The sequence below is a fragment of the Bos mutus genome, chromosome 15 (genome assembly GCF_027580195.1).
Source record: "Bos mutus isolate GX-2022 chromosome 15, NWIPB_WYAK_1.1, whole genome shotgun sequence".
Classification (NCBI taxonomy): domain Eukaryota; kingdom Metazoa; phylum Chordata; class Mammalia; order Artiodactyla; family Bovidae; genus Bos; species Bos mutus.
In genome coordinates this window covers 46,122,611-46,138,573 of record NC_091631.1, presented here as the reverse complement: position 1 = coordinate 46,138,573, position 15,963 = coordinate 46,122,611, and the positions used below count along the sequence as shown (strand labels likewise).

At 44.4% G+C, this 15,963-nt stretch overlaps 1 protein-coding gene across 2 annotated transcripts in view; it reads right to left on the bottom strand.

The window, feature by feature from the left end:
• Positions 1 to 15,963, bottom strand: part of CLMP (CXADR like membrane protein) — a 104,642-nt gene that overhangs the window by 1,119 nt on the left and 87,560 nt on the right. For both annotated transcript variants that reach the window (XM_070384061.1, XM_070384062.1), the window contains 4 exons: positions 6,110 to 6,311; positions 4,365 to 4,532; positions 1,322 to 1,444; positions 466 to 607 (listed from right to left, as the gene is read on the bottom strand). In XM_070384061.1, coding sequence (XP_070240162.1) covers positions 466 to 607; positions 1,322 to 1,444; positions 4,365 to 4,532; positions 6,110 to 6,311 — 635 coding nt within the window. The remainder of the gene's footprint in view (positions 1 to 465; positions 608 to 1,321; positions 1,445 to 4,364; positions 4,533 to 6,109; positions 6,312 to 15,963) is intronic.

The following is a 15,963-nucleotide window of genomic DNA, read 5'->3' as shown; positions in this document are numbered from 1 at the left end:
CTTAAGGAAATACGGACTCCCCCTGCGTCCTGAGCCCTCTCGTGGGCGCAGGCGGATGTGCATCCCCAAGGTCAACCCTGTGACTGGGGCGCGGGGTGGGGGGGACCAGGCACGCCCCACCGGGTGTTCACATAGCACTCCCCTCGACTTGGAGTCGGTCTGTGGAAACTCTTTAAAGGCCCATGGATGAGCTAGGCCCATTCTTTACTGTATAGCTTTTATAAGTGGAAGGTAATCAGAAGTAGTGTAAAGTTTATCTATTAAGTCTCTGTTGCAGATAGTTTCACAAGACAGTCAAGGTCAACTGTCCTTCTTCCCCTGGGCTGCAAGTCCTTACCTACCGGAATAATCCTTGTAACAGATTCAAGGTTATGAGGAAATGGGACAGTTTGGTTGGCTGGGCATTATGGAGCTGGCCCTAGAAAGGTAGCCTAGGTGAGGAAGGGGATTCTGTGGGAAGTTTACCGAATTTCATTTGGTCTCTCTTCTTCCTCATATCTCTTTTTGTCTTTCCTTCGGATCAACAGCCACACCAAGAGGAAAATCAGCAGGGCTCCGGCCACCATACCTGTCACTGCTCCTGCAATCATGCCCACGCTCTGTACATCTGTTTTCTCGGAAACAAAGCAAAACCAAACATAAGCTATGCAATGCATAGACTTAAAATACATAAAGCTCTGGATGAGTATTTCCAGATCTTCATATATGTCTCCCTGAGTTCCCCATTTACCCTCTCTGGGTGTGTATGACTGTCCCTCCTGATATCGATGGGGAGCAGGAGAGCCACCCTAAAATATGCCTTGTTGACATTAGGATTATTTGGGGCTGATTAGGTTTTTAAATATTTGTTGTTTATTTGGTGGTGCCGGATCCCAGTTGCAGCATGCAGAATCTATTAAATAGTTCCCTCACCAGGGATAGAACCTGTGCCCCCTGCATTGGGAGCACAGAGTCTTAGCCACTGGGCCTCCAGGGAAGTCCCTAAGCTGATTATTTTTGAGCAACAGCAGACATCAGAGAAGCTCTGAAAACAGTAGAAGTTATCCTCTGTAAGGGAAATTTGCATTTATAAAGGAAACCTCCATTTGGTTCCCTCCTGGATAAAAAATTTCTTTAGGGGGCCGTAAAATTCACACATACTTGTAAATTTAGAGTGAGCTGCAACTGTTGAATAGTCCTTGGCAACTACTGAATTTATTTCAGTGATAACCATGTCCTTCTGGAGATGAAGCTTTTGACCATACTCTTACCTGCGATTAAAAATGTTTTACACTGAACCACAGTGCGCGGGCAAAACCACAGCAACACTTTGGGTACTTACACTGTACGGTCACTCGCACCACACAGCTCTCCTTCCCAGCCTCATTGCCTGCTGTGCACTGGTAGAGCCCAGAGGAGGACATGGTGAGATTCTGCAGCAGGACACGTCCAGGGTGGTTGTAGTCTACACAAGCAGAAAGATGACCGTGATCCCCCAGTGACAGGTCTATATTTATTGCTTACTTTATTGTGTCACTGACCTAAGATCCTATGATACCGTTTGCTAAGGATGAGGTGATAGAATGGATCCAGAATGTGGGAAGAAAGGTGGTGAACATTCTTTTAAACTGCAGTGCACCCTCAAAAGTCACAAAAGATTCTGAACATTTAAGGGATACTAAACACAATAATTTTCCACAGTTTATTGTGATCCACACAGTCAAAGGCTTTGGCATAGTCAATAAAGCAGAAATAGATGTTTTTCTGGAACTCTCTTGCTTTTTCCATGATCAGCAGATGTTGGCAATTTGATCTCTGGTTCTCCTGCCTTTTCTAAATCCAGCTTGAACATCTGGAAGTTCACAGTTCACATATTGCTGAAGCCTGGCTTGGAGAATTTTGAGCATTATTTTACTAGCGTGTGAGATGAGTGCAATTGTGTGGTAGTTTGAGCATTCTTTGGCATTGCCTTTCTTTGGGATTGGAATGAAAACTGACCTTTTCCAGTCCTGTGGCCACAGCTGAGTTTTCCAAATTTGCTGGCATATTGAGTGCAGCACTTTCACAGCATCATCTTTCAGGATTTGAAATAGCTCAATTGGGATTCTATCACCTCCACTAGCTTTGTTGGTAGTGTTGCTTTCTAAGGTCCACTTGACTTCACATTCCAGGATTCTGGCTCTAGGTGAGTGATCACACCATCGTGATTATCTGGGTCATGAAGATCTTTTTTGTACAGTTCTTCTGTGTATTCTTGCCACCTCTTCTTAATATCTTCTGCTTCTGTTAGGTCCATACCATTTCTGTCCTTTATCAAGCCCATCTTTGCATGAAGTGTTCCCTTGGAATCTCTGATTTTCTTGAAGAGGTCTCTAGTCTTTCCCATTCTGTTGTTTTCCTCTATTTCTTTGCATTGATCACTGAGGAAGGCTTTCTTATCTCTCCTTGCTAATCTTTGGAACTCTGCATTCAAATGCTTATATCTTTCCTTTTCTCCTTTGCTTTTCGCTTCTCTTCTTTTCACAGCTATTTGTAAGGCCTCCTCAGACAGCCATTTTGCTTTTTTGCATTTCTTTTCCATGAGGATAGTCTTGATCCCTGTCTCCTGTACAATGTCACGAACCTCCGTCCATAGTTCTTCAGGTACTCTGTCTATCAGATCTAGTCCCTTAAATCTATTTCTTGCTTCCACTGTATAATCATAAGGGATTTGATTTAGGTCATACCTGAATGGTCTAGTGGTTTTCTCTACTTTCTTCAATTTAAGTCTGAATTTGGCAATAAGGAGCCATAGTCAGCACCTGGTCTTGTTTTTGCTGACTGTATAGAGCTTCTCCATCTTTGGCTGCAAAGAATACACTCAATCTGATTTTGGTGTTGACCGTCTGGTGATGTCCACATGTAGAGTCTTCTCTTGTGTTGTTGGAAGAGGGTGTTTGCTATGACCAGTGCATTCTCTTGGCAAAACTCTATTAGCCTTTGCCCTGCTTCATTACATACTCCAAGGCCAAATTTGCCTGTTACTCCAGGTGTTTCTTGACTTCCTACTTTTGCATTCCAGTCCCCTATAATGAAAAGGACATCTGTTTTGGGTGTTGTAGGAAACTTCTGAAAGAGACGGGAATACCAGACCACCTGACCTGCCTCTTGAGAAACCTATATGCAGGTCAGAAAGCAACAGTTAGAACTAGACATGGAACAACAGACTGGTTCCAAATAGGAAAAGGAGTACGTCAAAGCTGTGTATTGTCACCCTGCTTATTTAACTTCTATGCAGAGTACATCATGAGAAACGCTGGGCTGGAAGAAGCACAAGCTGGAATCAAGATTGCCGGGAGAAATATCAATAACCTCAGATATGCAGATGACACCACCCTTATGGCAGAAAGTGAAGAGGAACTAAAAAGCCTCTTGATGAAAGTGAAAGAGGAGAGTGAAAAAGTTGGCTTAAAGCTCAACATTCTTAGAAAACTAAGATCATGGCATCTGGTCCCATCACTTCATGGGAAATAGATGGGGAAACAGTGGAAACAGTGTCAGACTTTATTTTTCTGGGCTCCAAAGTCAGTGCAGATGGTAATTGCAGCAATGGAATTAAAAGACGCTTACTCCTTGGAAGGAAAGTTATGACCAACCTAGATAGCATATTCAAAAGGAGAGACATTACTTTGCCAACAAAGGTTCATCTAGTCATGGCTATGGTTTTTCCAGTGGTCATGTATGGATATGAGAGTTGGACTGTGAAGAAAGCTGAGCACCGAAGAATTGATGCTTTTGAACTGTGGTGCTGGAGAAGACTCTTGAGAGTCCCTTGGACTGCAAGGAGATCCAACCAGTCCATCCTAAAGGAGACAAGTCCTGGGTGTTCATTGGAAGGACTGATGCTAAAGCTCAAACTCCAATACTTTGGCCACCTGATGCGAAGAGTTGACTCATTGGAAAAGACCCTGATGCTGGGAGGGATTGGGGGCAGGAGGAGAAGGGGACAACAGAGGATGAGATGGCTGGATGGCATCACCAACTCGATGGACATGAGTTTGAGTGAACTCCGGGAGTTGGTGATGGACAGGGAGGACTGGCGTGCGATTCATGGGGTTGCAAAGAGTCGGACAGGACTGAGTGACTGAACTGAACTGAAACACAATAATTAGAATAGATTTATAGAGTACATTTATTCTTAATCTCCTTACCACTTTTATTTTTGCCATTTAGGGAAAGAAAAGACATATTTTTCTGTTCCCAGTTAAGTGTGAAAAATAGAAACAGTGAGGTTCAGTAGTGTATTCAAGATCCTTGTGAGGTGCTCACCAAACCAGATTCAGAATTCATTGAGAGAAGACTGACTGGCCTGTTGTCTCCATGGACCAGTAAAAAAGATGACTTACCAATCTTAGATTTGGGAGGCAGACGTTCATCCTCTCCCTCCTTCTCCTGGACTCGCTGCCAGGAATACACAATGGGCTCTGTGCCAGAGGATGACTCACACTGCAAAGTCAGGTCGCTTCCTTCTGTCAGCTCTCCTTCCAATTCACACTTGGGCTTTGATGGTCTCACTGGCAAAAAAAAAAAAAGAAGTCAAAGATCCCCTGACACCCGTGAACAATATCCTGTTGACTTGTTTTTCCTCATATGGTCAACTTTTGAGTGTGAATTTAACATTAATAGTCCTTTGTTACCTCGCCATGCTTTACATCTCACTCCCCAAAATATACCCACTTCCATCCCCTGCACACATACACACCCAATTCCAGCTGTTTCCAGTGGTGCTGATGTAATTTAGAGAGGTTGCCTCGGAAACGCCCTCATCACTTCTCAAAGAAAAAAATGTTTTGGTCTTTTTTCCTAATTCCTAGGGCCCTACTTGGACTCGGTGGGACTCACTGAGGGCCCAGGAATCTGCATTATTTTGGGGGTGGCCATGCTGCCAGGCTTGTGGGATCTTAGTTCCCTGACCAGGATTGAACATGCTCGGAGTCCTAACCACTGGACCAATGGAGAATTCCCAAAAACCTTTTATAATTGGAAATTTTAGAAAAGTTGAGTGTGATTTTCCTTTTTTTTTTTTAATATTTATATATTTGGCTGTGCTGGGTCTTAGTTGCGGCACATAGGATTTAGTTCCCTGACCAGGGATCAAAGCCAGGCCCCTGCACTGGGAGCAAGAAGTCTTAACCACTGGACCATCAGGAAAGTGCCAGTGTGATTTGATTAACACTGAAACAGGGACAGAAGTTCATGAACTTGGAAGCAATTAAGAAGAAGTTAGGAACTCTTGCTGTGTCATAAAACAAATGAATGGATTTGAATCAGATCTGAGAGATTTGCTTCACTAGGAGGATACTACTTAAACTTGAGAGGACATTAACTTTTGTAATGAGCTACCTCAGTGGCTCAGCGGATAAGGAATCTGCCTGCAACACAGGAGACACAGGAGATGTAGGTTTAATTCCTGGGTCAGGAAGATCCTCTGGAGGAGGAAATGGCAACCCACTCCAGTATTCTTGCCTAAAAAATCCCAAGGACAGAGGAGCCTGGCGGGTTACAGTGCGTGGGGTCACAAAGAATCAGGTACAACTGAATGACTAAGCATAGCACAATGAGCTACCATGGAAAATTGATTCTCTTCTATCATTATGGCTAAAATACAAAACATACACACTTTTCCCCAGGGAACTGGACTAGGTGATGTCTGTACAATATGATATATTGGGGGCTTCCCTGGTGGCTCAGTGGTAAAGAATCCTCCTAACAATGCAAGAGGCATGGCTTCACCTGATCCGGGAAGATCCCACATGCCTCAGATCAACAAGCCGTGTGCCACAACTACTGAGCCTGTGCTCTAGAACCCAGGAGCGGCAGGTACTGAAGCCCTCGTGCCCTAGAGTCCGTGCTCTACAGCAAAAGAAGGCACTGCAATGAGAAGGCCGCACACCGAAACTAGAGAGTAGCCCCTATTCGCTGCAACTGTAGAAAAATCCACAGAGCAACAAAGACCCAGCACAGCCAAAAATAAACAAAGAAAATTATTTTTAAAAAGTATGAAGTATTGAAGATGTTTCGTACCACTGTGATACATTTGCCTATCCCTTGTTAATAAGATATAGGTACTTACTGGGGCACTCTGTCTTACCTAAAACTTTTAAGATGACGTAGCTCCACACATAGCGGCCTGAGTTCTTCACCTTGCAGGTGTACCGGCCCTCATCACTGGGCTTCAGAGGCTCAATCTGCAGGGAGGCATCTCCTGCCAGGAAATTGGAAGCGAAGGCCACTCGGCCCTTCTGTTCCTCAGTCAAGTTATTGTAGACGTGATGGCTGGAGTAAGTGATCACCTGTGGGACAGACAGAGGCAGATTCACGCTTTGTGGCTCTCAGCCTCCCCTCCTGCTGCGGGCAAGATGAGGAAAGGAAGTGGAGCAGAGCAGTCAAGCCCGGGGCTGAGTCCAGGAGACCTCTGCTCTAGACAAAATTAAATACACTGTGTTTGTCTAGGCCTTCCTTCTCCTGAGAATAACAGCTCCTCATAATTTGTGTAGCCTTTTAACAAGTAGTAATTGTTCCATTAAATGCTCAGAACATTTCCATTTTAGAGGTAAGGAATTTTATTTTTAAAATTTCATATGTATTTTTTTTATTGAAGTATAATTCATTTACAATATCATGTTAGTTTCAGGTAGTACAGCACAGTGATTTTATATAATACATAAATTTAATATATAGATTTATATAATATATATATTCAGTGATTTTATATATATAATTATATATATTATATCTATTTTATATATAATTGTGTGTGTGTGTTCAGTCGCTTCAGTCATGTTCGACTCTGTGTGATGCTATGGACTGTAGCCCACCATGCTCTTCTGTCCATGGGGATTCTCCAGGCAAGAGTACTGGAGTGGGTTGCCATGCCCTCCTCCAGGGGGTCTTCCCGACCCAGGATCGAACCCAGGTCTCTTATGTCTCCTGCATCGGCAGGCAGGTGTTTACCACTAGCACCACCTGGGAAGCCCATATTTTATATATATAAAATATATATTTGTATAACTTAATAAATATATATAGTGTGGGCTTATATATATGATATACTTATATATATATAAAATCTCCTTCAGATCTCCCTGTAGGTTATTACAAAATATTCAGTATAGTTCCCTGTGCAGTAAGGGATTTTAAATTTGAATTCCAAACTCTAGTTCTCACAGTGGAGCCCAGGAAAGAAGAAAATGCACAGAATGGTCTCCAGAGTTGATTCTGAGGGACGTGGAGAGAAGGGAAGCTAGGGAGGGGAGGAGTCTTACCTTTCCCCCGCATACCTTTCTTCTGCACTTTGCATTTCCTACTTCACTAAATCCCATGCATTTCCACTTGCACGTGATCTGGTCAAGGTACAGACACTCCTTGCGCTGAGTGCTTTTACATCTAGTTTATTTCTCACACAGTGTTTCCAAGCAGGCGTCATCTGTCCCCATTTCACAGGCAGGTAGCAGAACCAGGGTTTGAACGTGGCCATCTGAAGCCATCCTGTTCACTGTTCTGGTTACCATGGTTACCTCTCCTTTCCCCACCCGCATTCATCTCACTGCTCATAAACTGCTCTTCCAGAAAGTTTGGAAATGAGGGAGAAAATGTGAAACAAAAAGATGTGTTTGCCTTTATGAAAGTTCAGAGTCCAGCTGAAGTTAAGGAATAGAAGTTAATGTTACAGTCCAGATCTGATACTGAGGGAATCATTGGTGACTTTCCTTCTTTTTGACTTCACTGTGGATTAGTAAGAGTAAGCTAGGTGGGAAGAAACTGTGTCTTTTCTTTCCATAAAATACACATGTGCTTCATGTCATTGTTTTCACTGCTAGAGAGACCAAACTTTAGATTTCCCCGACAGAAAAAAATAATCATGATTTTCCCTGAATTTTCATCTGCCTGCATCATGACCCGTACGAGGGCTTCCCTTGTAGCTCAGTCAGTAAAGAGTCTGCCTGCAATTCAGGAGACCTGGGTTGGATTCCTGGGTCAGGAAGATTTCCCCTGGAGAAGGAAATGGCAACCTACTCCAGTATTCTTGCCTAGAGAATCCCATGGACAGAGGAGCCTGGCAGGCTACAGTCCATGGGCTCACAAGAGTCGGACACGACTGAGTGAAGAAGCACACAGCATCATGACCTGTAGTTCTTGAAACTTTTCCTGGTTCTGTTATCCATCACCTCCTGGCTTGTTTTTATTGCTGGTTTTTTTTTTTTTTTTTTTTAAGCCAAGCTGTGCAGCATGTGGGATCTTAGGCCTCTAACCAGGGATCAAACCCATGCCCCCTGCATTGAGAGCACGAAGTCTTAACCACTGTACCACCAGGGGAGTCCCCATCACCTCCTACTAATCACAAAAACCATGCTGATCTTGTCTTCCAAGACTGATAACTTCAGTTATCCCTTGCTGCCACTTAGCAATCATATTCCTAAACGTACTTGATTTAAACATCAGCAAACATTTATGGAATGACTGTTCCCCACCAGGTCAGGAGGAGGCTATTCAGATGAAATAAAACTCTCTTCTGATCTTCAAGTAATTTATAATCTAGTGGGATTAACAAGGATAGAAGTGTACACATAGAAAAAGGAATGACTAACTTGAAATAGTATCAAGAGAGAATGTTCCCAGAAAAGTCGGTGGCATTTGAGTTAGGCTTTGAAAGATGAGTAGGCCAAGTAAGAGATGAGAGAGGCAGGACAAAGATTGCCAGAGGGAGCATTCCAGACACATGGAACAGCACTTAAAAAAAAAAAAAAAAAAGCAAGCACATGGGAGTCCCCTAGCACATTTCTGGCTTCAGCTGTTCTAAACTGTTTCACTCTAAGCCCTAACCCTGTTGTTAATCACGTGACACTCTGCAGCTCAGGAAATGCCTTCCTGAAAAGACCAGGAGCCATCCAATCAAATGGCCATAAATTCTCTCACCATTATGTTAGAACGGTTCAGCATCATCCATTTTGCCCTTACCACATCTCTGAAAAAAAAGTGTTTTCTCCTTTCTCTGTATGTTCTTTTTCTTCACCAAATATTTACTGAGTGCCCACATCAGGTACTTTGCCAGGCTCTGGAAAACAATCATGAATAAGATATAGTTCCTACCCCGAGGGCCTCACGGTCTTTTGAGGGACAAAATGCTGGAGAATCAAATAAAAGAAAATTAAGGTAACAGATAATATGACTTAAAATGTTTTCAGTATTTGATTTTGTCCCCTCACTTCAACCAATACAACTATTGTGATAATTCTGACATCTTTCTATCGCTAACACATTTTTTAAAAATATGTATTTTTATTTATTTCTTTGGCTGTACCAGGTCTTAGCTGCAGCATGTGAACACTCAGCTGTGGCATGTGGGATCCAGTTCCCTGATCAGGGATCCAACCTGGGCCCCCTATATTGGGAGCGTGGAGGCTTAGCCACTGGATCACAGGGAAGTCCGGACACCAACACATTTTTGAGCTCCATTTATATACTTCCAGCTGTCTGGCCACTATAAATGTCTGTCCTCTCCAAACTACCCTACATAATAATGTATTAATAAGCTTTTTGTTGTTGTTTAGTCACTCAGTCATGTCCAACTCTTTGCAACCCCTTGGACTACAGTCCGCCAGACTCTTCTGCCTGTGGGGATTCTCTGGGCAAGAATACTGGAGTGGGTTGCCATTCTCTCCTCCTGGGGATCTTCCCGACTCAGGGATCGAACCCACGTCTCCTGCTTGGCAGGCAGATTCTTTACCGCTGAGCCCCCTGGGAAGCCCCAAATAATCCCTATTTATTCATTATTTTAAACCCCAAGGTAATGTTAAGTTTCCTTATGAAACCTTCCCTGATATGACACAAGGTTAGAATGGTCTCTGCTGTCATCCATAGCATGTCTTGGCACCATTTTTATGGGAGGAAAAATTGTGAAAGTCAAGATGCTAGGCAGACAGTTTGCTGGACCCCTTTCTGTAATTCTGGGCATTGTCTGGGAGATCCTTCAGGCCATTCTGATTTTATTTATTTATTTAATTTAAGAATAAGTGTATTATTTATTTAGTTTTGCCTGTGCTGGGTCTTTGTTGCTATGTGGGCTCTAACTCTAGTTGTGGAGTGAGGGCTGCCCTCCAGTTGCTTCCCATTGTGAATGCCTTCTCTTGATGCAGAGCCTGGCCTCTAGGGTGCTCAGCCTTCAGTAGTTGTGGCTCTCCAGCTCTAGAGCACGGGCTCAGTAGTTGTGGCGCACGGGCCCAGTTGCTCCTCAGCATGTGGGATCTTTCCAGCCCAGGAGTCAAACCCGTATCTCCTGCACTGGCAGGTGGATTCTTTACCACTGAGCCACCAGGGAAGCCTCATACTGATTTTATGTATGTCTGTTGTCCAGTTTTGCAACCCTGCAAACTTTTATTTAATAAACACTAATTGAAACATACTCTACACTTGGCATTATTCTAGAGATGATAACAATACAAAGAAATGAGTTTTATAATTTTGGGGACCAGGACATGCCACCTCCAAATATGTCACTTTGTATATGCATAAGGATTAATTTCAGCTGAAGGCACTTGAGTTCCTGAAATCCTTTATTTGCCTAAAACAGGGCCTCCCCAAAGAATCTGAGTGTCCCTAAATCCCCTTTCCCAGGGCAACTCTAGTCTTCCCTTCTGGGAGAGCAGAGGTGGACATCTCACTCAGACGATATCACAAACCAGCATATCTCCCATCTGTTCTTCTAAGTGTTCATTTGCTCCTCCATAAGTGCCCTTTCTACTCCTCCCTTCCCCTACTAAATTAGGTAAACATACCGAGCCCTAGTTCTAACCACCTCTTTCAGTTACTCATCACTGGGTATGCCCAGGTGTTATTTACACAATACTATTTGTTTTTTCTTGTTAACCTGCGTTTTTTCAGTCTGACAGTGCCCCAGCCTGAACACTTAGGTGAGGAGAGGGAAAAAGATAATTTTTCCTGCCCTAGTTTTCCCCGGTGCCTCAGCAGTAAAGAATTTGCCCACAATGTGGGAGATGCCGGTTCAGTCCCTGGGTGGGGAAGATCCCTGGAGGAGGAAATGGCAACCCACTCCAGTATTCTTGCCTGGGAAACCCCATGGACAGAGGAGCCTGGCGGGCTACAGTCCTTGAGGTCGCAAAAGAGTCAATCACACCTTAGTGACTAAACAACAACAGTTTTAAGGACAACTTTCTCTTTTTTCAAAAAAAAAAAGCTAAAATCATGATGCTCGTATATAAAGAGAATAAACACATATCAAAAAGTTTAACTCATTCATTCATGATGGAACCAGAAAGCTGTCACAAACAAGTTCAAAGGAGAATTGGACTAAAGAGATTTACATTCTCCTTTGGACAAAATTCATTTACATCTCTATAAACAGGAACCATCTGCATCCTATGGATGGGAAACTTGGCATCACTATCAGCATTCCACAAGGTAATTTCTATTTCTACAGAAGTTAATACATGAGGAAAATTAGACCTTAATTCATCTCCAGAAAACTTGGACTCTAAGCATAAAGCTGACGTTCAGGAGACACTTCCCTATGGTGTATTACAGGGAAGGGGCAGGTTTTCAGGCTAGGGCAGGGAGAATTCACTTCAGTATGACAATAAAGGGAATTAGATCCCCTGAAGGCTGTTTCCTGTTTCGGTGCATTCCCTGTCCGCCTACAGCTGCTTCCCTTAGGGTGTGGTCTCCAGGTTCAACGTGCTGAGTCTCTACATTAGAGAATCTGAAAGGCTACTGAGAACAGCACCGTGGGACTGTCTCCTTCTTGTTGGAATGAGGGTGGAGGAGGAATCGGGACAGCTTCATTAGGACAGCACCATCCAGCTTCTCCCTAAGGCTGAGGCGAACTCTGCAAAGACCTTTTAAAGCAAACTGGGAGAATTCCCTGGCGGTCCAGAGGTTAAGGCTCCAAGTTTCCACGGCAGAAGACATGGGCTTGATCCCTGCTTGGGGAACTAAGATCCTGCAAGCCAAGCAGCAAAGCCAAAAAAGCATAAAGCAAGTTGGCAAGCATGGCCAGGTAGAGAATATTTAGGAGAGTGAAGAGAGGGTAGGAGGAAGAAGAGTTGCATCCATGGGTAGGGCTGGGCCTGTGACAAGAGACTCAGTGAGTCACTGGTGAACTCAGGGTGGCCACAGACCTGGAGGAGGCCATGGAGCACTGGGGCAGGGAACTGCCTACAGGAGAGCTAATTTTCATTCTCACTCCAGGAGAGGCTGTCTCCCCACCCCAACCCCACAGCTTACCCCCTAGGGAGGGGTCTCCTGAACACTGTCTTCAAGCTGAGGAACCTTCTGGAAAGTATGGGAACTGCATGATTTCCATCAAAAGTCTGGTATTTACTCCCAGGCAGAGGTTTTATCTTGAATGCCTACATTCTTTTCCACAGAAGCTGCAAGCCATGGGGGTGGGGCAGAGGGCTTTAACTCTGGGAAGCTTGGGTTCAGATCTGAACTCTGAAATCCATCTTGGGCAAAGCCTTGACTGTTGAAAGTCTGAAAGGTTTAGAATCCAAGTTTTCTAGAGATGGAGGTCTAATTTTCTTCACGCATTAAAAGAACTATTGTAACAATCCTTACCTTATCGACCTCCCAGGCTTATAACAAGATTTAAATTTAAAAGACAGTTTTTGAGCAAGGGCACAGTTCCTTCTGACGATGATCATTTAGATTTATAGCACAAATTGGGCTTCCCTGGTGGCTCAGATGGTAAAGAATCTACCTGCAATGCAGGAGCCACAGGTTCGATCCCTGGGTCGGGAAGATCCCCTGGAGAAGGAAATGGCAACCCACTCCAGTATTCTTGCCTGGGAAACCCCATGGACAGAGGAGCCTGGCGGGCTATAACCCCACCAGTGGTTAAGAATCTGCCTGCCAATGCAGGGAACATGGGTTCGATCCCCGGTCTGGGAAGATTCCACATGTCTGGGAGCAACTAAGCCTGTGTGCCACAACTACTGAGCCTGGGCTCTAGAGCCCAAGTGCTGCAACTACTGAAGATGTGCGCCTAGAGCCTGTGGTCCGCAACAAAGAAGCCACTGCACTGAGAAGCCCATGCATCACAACAAAGAGTAACCCCCAGTCGTCTCAACTAGAGAAAGCCTGCGTACAGCCATGAAGACCCAGTGTAACCAAAAGTTAAAAAAAAAAAATCTGATTGCTTATGATCCCCTGCTGCTGCTGCTGCTGCTAAGTCGCTTCAGTTGTGTCCGACTCTGTGCAATCCCATAGACGGCAGCCCACCAGGTTTCCCCATCCCTGGGGTTCTCCAGGCAATAACACTGGAGTAGGTTGCCATTTCCTTCTCCCCCAAAAAATGCGTGAAAGTGAAAAGTGAAAGTGAAGTTGCTCAGTCGTGTCTGACTCTTAGTGACCCCATGGACTGCAGCCTACCAGGCTCCTCCGTCCTAATTTTGAAAAATGCTATACCAGGGACAGTGATGGAGAAAGCTGGCTGGGAAGTCAGTAGTCTTCTGTACTCAAAAGGGAGCTCCTCCACTTGCTGTGTGTCTTGGTTCAGCTAATGAACTTGGCTAATCCCTAAGGTCTCCAGCTGTCACACGGGGACAAGCTACTTCACAGGATTTTGGGCGGAATGAGATAGTAAGCCCTCATGATCATTTTTATCAGATGGATTCTGGGTTCTAGGAAGCCCCTAAGGTTTCCAAGTTTTTCAGCCCATGCATTCTATTCATTTGTATAGGGAAACTCCCCTGGCTAAAAACCTCCACTGGTTCCCTCACCTGTGGTCTGTTTCAAGCTGTGGTCCACAGCTTGACCCTCTGAATGTGGCCCCTAAGGCCACTGCAGGCTGGACCACATCTGAGCTTTGGCCCCTGCCCTCAGATCTCTGAATAGCCTAATCCCCAAACTCGAGTCCTGTGCTCTGAACAGTGTCCTCTGATGTGTCTTTGTCTTGGATCATAAAGTTTTCTCCTTCTGAAATGCGTTTCCTTTTATTTTAATCTAAACACCACCTCTACAGGTCTCAAGATCAAGCATGAGGGTCACCTTCTGTGTATACGGGCTTTTCTGGTGTATTGCTTTTCCCTCCCTTTCCCCTAGTTCCTATCATATAAGTCATGTATATATCAGATCAGATCAGATCAGTCGCTCAGTCGTGTCCGACTCTTTGTGACCCCATGAATCGCAGCACGCCAGGCCTCCCTGTCCATCACCAACTCCCAGAGTTCACTCAGACTCACGTCCATCGAGTCAGTGATGCCATCCAGCCATCTCATCCTCTGTCGTCCCCTTCTCCTCTTGCCCCCAATCCCTCCCAGCATCAGAGTCTTTTCCAATGAGTCAACTCTTCGCATGAGGTGGCCAAAGTACTAGAGTTTCAGCTTTAGCATCAGTCCTTCCAAGGAAATCCCAGGGCTGATCTCCTTCAGAATGGACTGGTTGGATCTCCTTACAGTCCAAAGGACTCTCAAGAGTCTTCTCCAACACCACAGTTCAAAAGCATCAATTCTTTGGCACTCAGCCTTCTTCACAGTCCAACTCTCACATCCATATATGACCACAGGAAAAACCATAGCCTTGACTAGACAGACCTTTGTTGGCAAAGTAATGTCTCTGCTTTTGAATATGCTATCTAGGTTGGTCATAACTTTCCTTCCAAGGAGTAAGCGTCTTTTAATTCCATGGCTGCAATTACCATCTGCACTGACTTTGGAGCCCAAAAAAATAAAGTCTGACACCGTTTCCACTGTTTCCCCATGTATTTCCCATAAAGTGATGGGACCGGATGCCATGATCTTCGTTTTCTGAATGTTGAGCTTTAAGCCAACTTTTTCACTCTCCTCTTTCACTTTCATCAAGAGGCTTTTTAGTTCCTCTTCACTTTCTGCCATAAGGGTGGTGTCATCTGCATATCTGAGGTTATTGATATTTCTCCTGGCAATCTTGATTCCAGCTTGTGTTTCTTCCAGTCCAGCATTTCTCATGATGTACTCTGCATATAAGTTAAATAAACAGGGTGACAATATACAGCCTTGACAGCCTTTTCCTATTTGGAACCATTCTGTTGTTCCATGTCCAGTTCTAACTGTTGCTTCCTGACCTGCATACAAATTTCTCAAGAGGCAGGTCAGGTGGTCTGATATTCCCATCTCTTTCAGAATTTTCCACAGTTTCTTGTGATCCACACAGTCAAAGGCTTTGGCATAGTCAATAAAGCAGAAATAGACGTTTTTCTGGAACTCTCTTGCTTTTTCCATGATCAGCGGATGTTGGCAATTTGATCTCTGGTTCCTCTGCCTTTTCTAAAACCAGCTTGAACATCAGGAAGTTCATGGTTCACATATTGCTGAAGCCTGGCTTGGAGAATTTTGAGCATTATTTAACTAGCATGTGAGATGAGTGCAATTGTGCAGTAGTTTGAGCATTCTTTGGCATTGCCTTTCTTTGGGATTGGAATGAAAACTGAACTTTTCCAGTCTTGTGGCCACTGCTGAGTTTTCCAACTTTGCTGGCATATTGAGTGCAGCACTTTCACAGCATCATCTTTCAGGATTTGGAATAGCTCAACTGGAATTCTATCACCTCCACTAGCTTTGTTCGTAGTGATGCTTTCTAAGGCCCACTTGACTTCACATTCCAGGATGTCTGGCTCTAGGACAGTGATCACACCATCGTGATTATCTGGGTCATTACATATATATATGACATATAGGCTTCCCCAGTGGCTCAGCAGTAAAGAATCCACCTGCAATGCAGGAGCCACAGGAGACTCAGGTTCGATCCCTGGGTCAGGAAGATCCCCTGGAGGAGAGTATGGCAACCCACTCCAGTGTTCTTGCCTGGAGAATCTCATGGACTGAGGACCCTGGCAGGCTACAGTCCATAGGGTCACAAAGAGTCGGACATGAATGAAGCGACTGAGCACAAATATATATTTGATCACAAACTGCAGCATATGGGATCTTCCACAACCGGGGCTTGAATCCA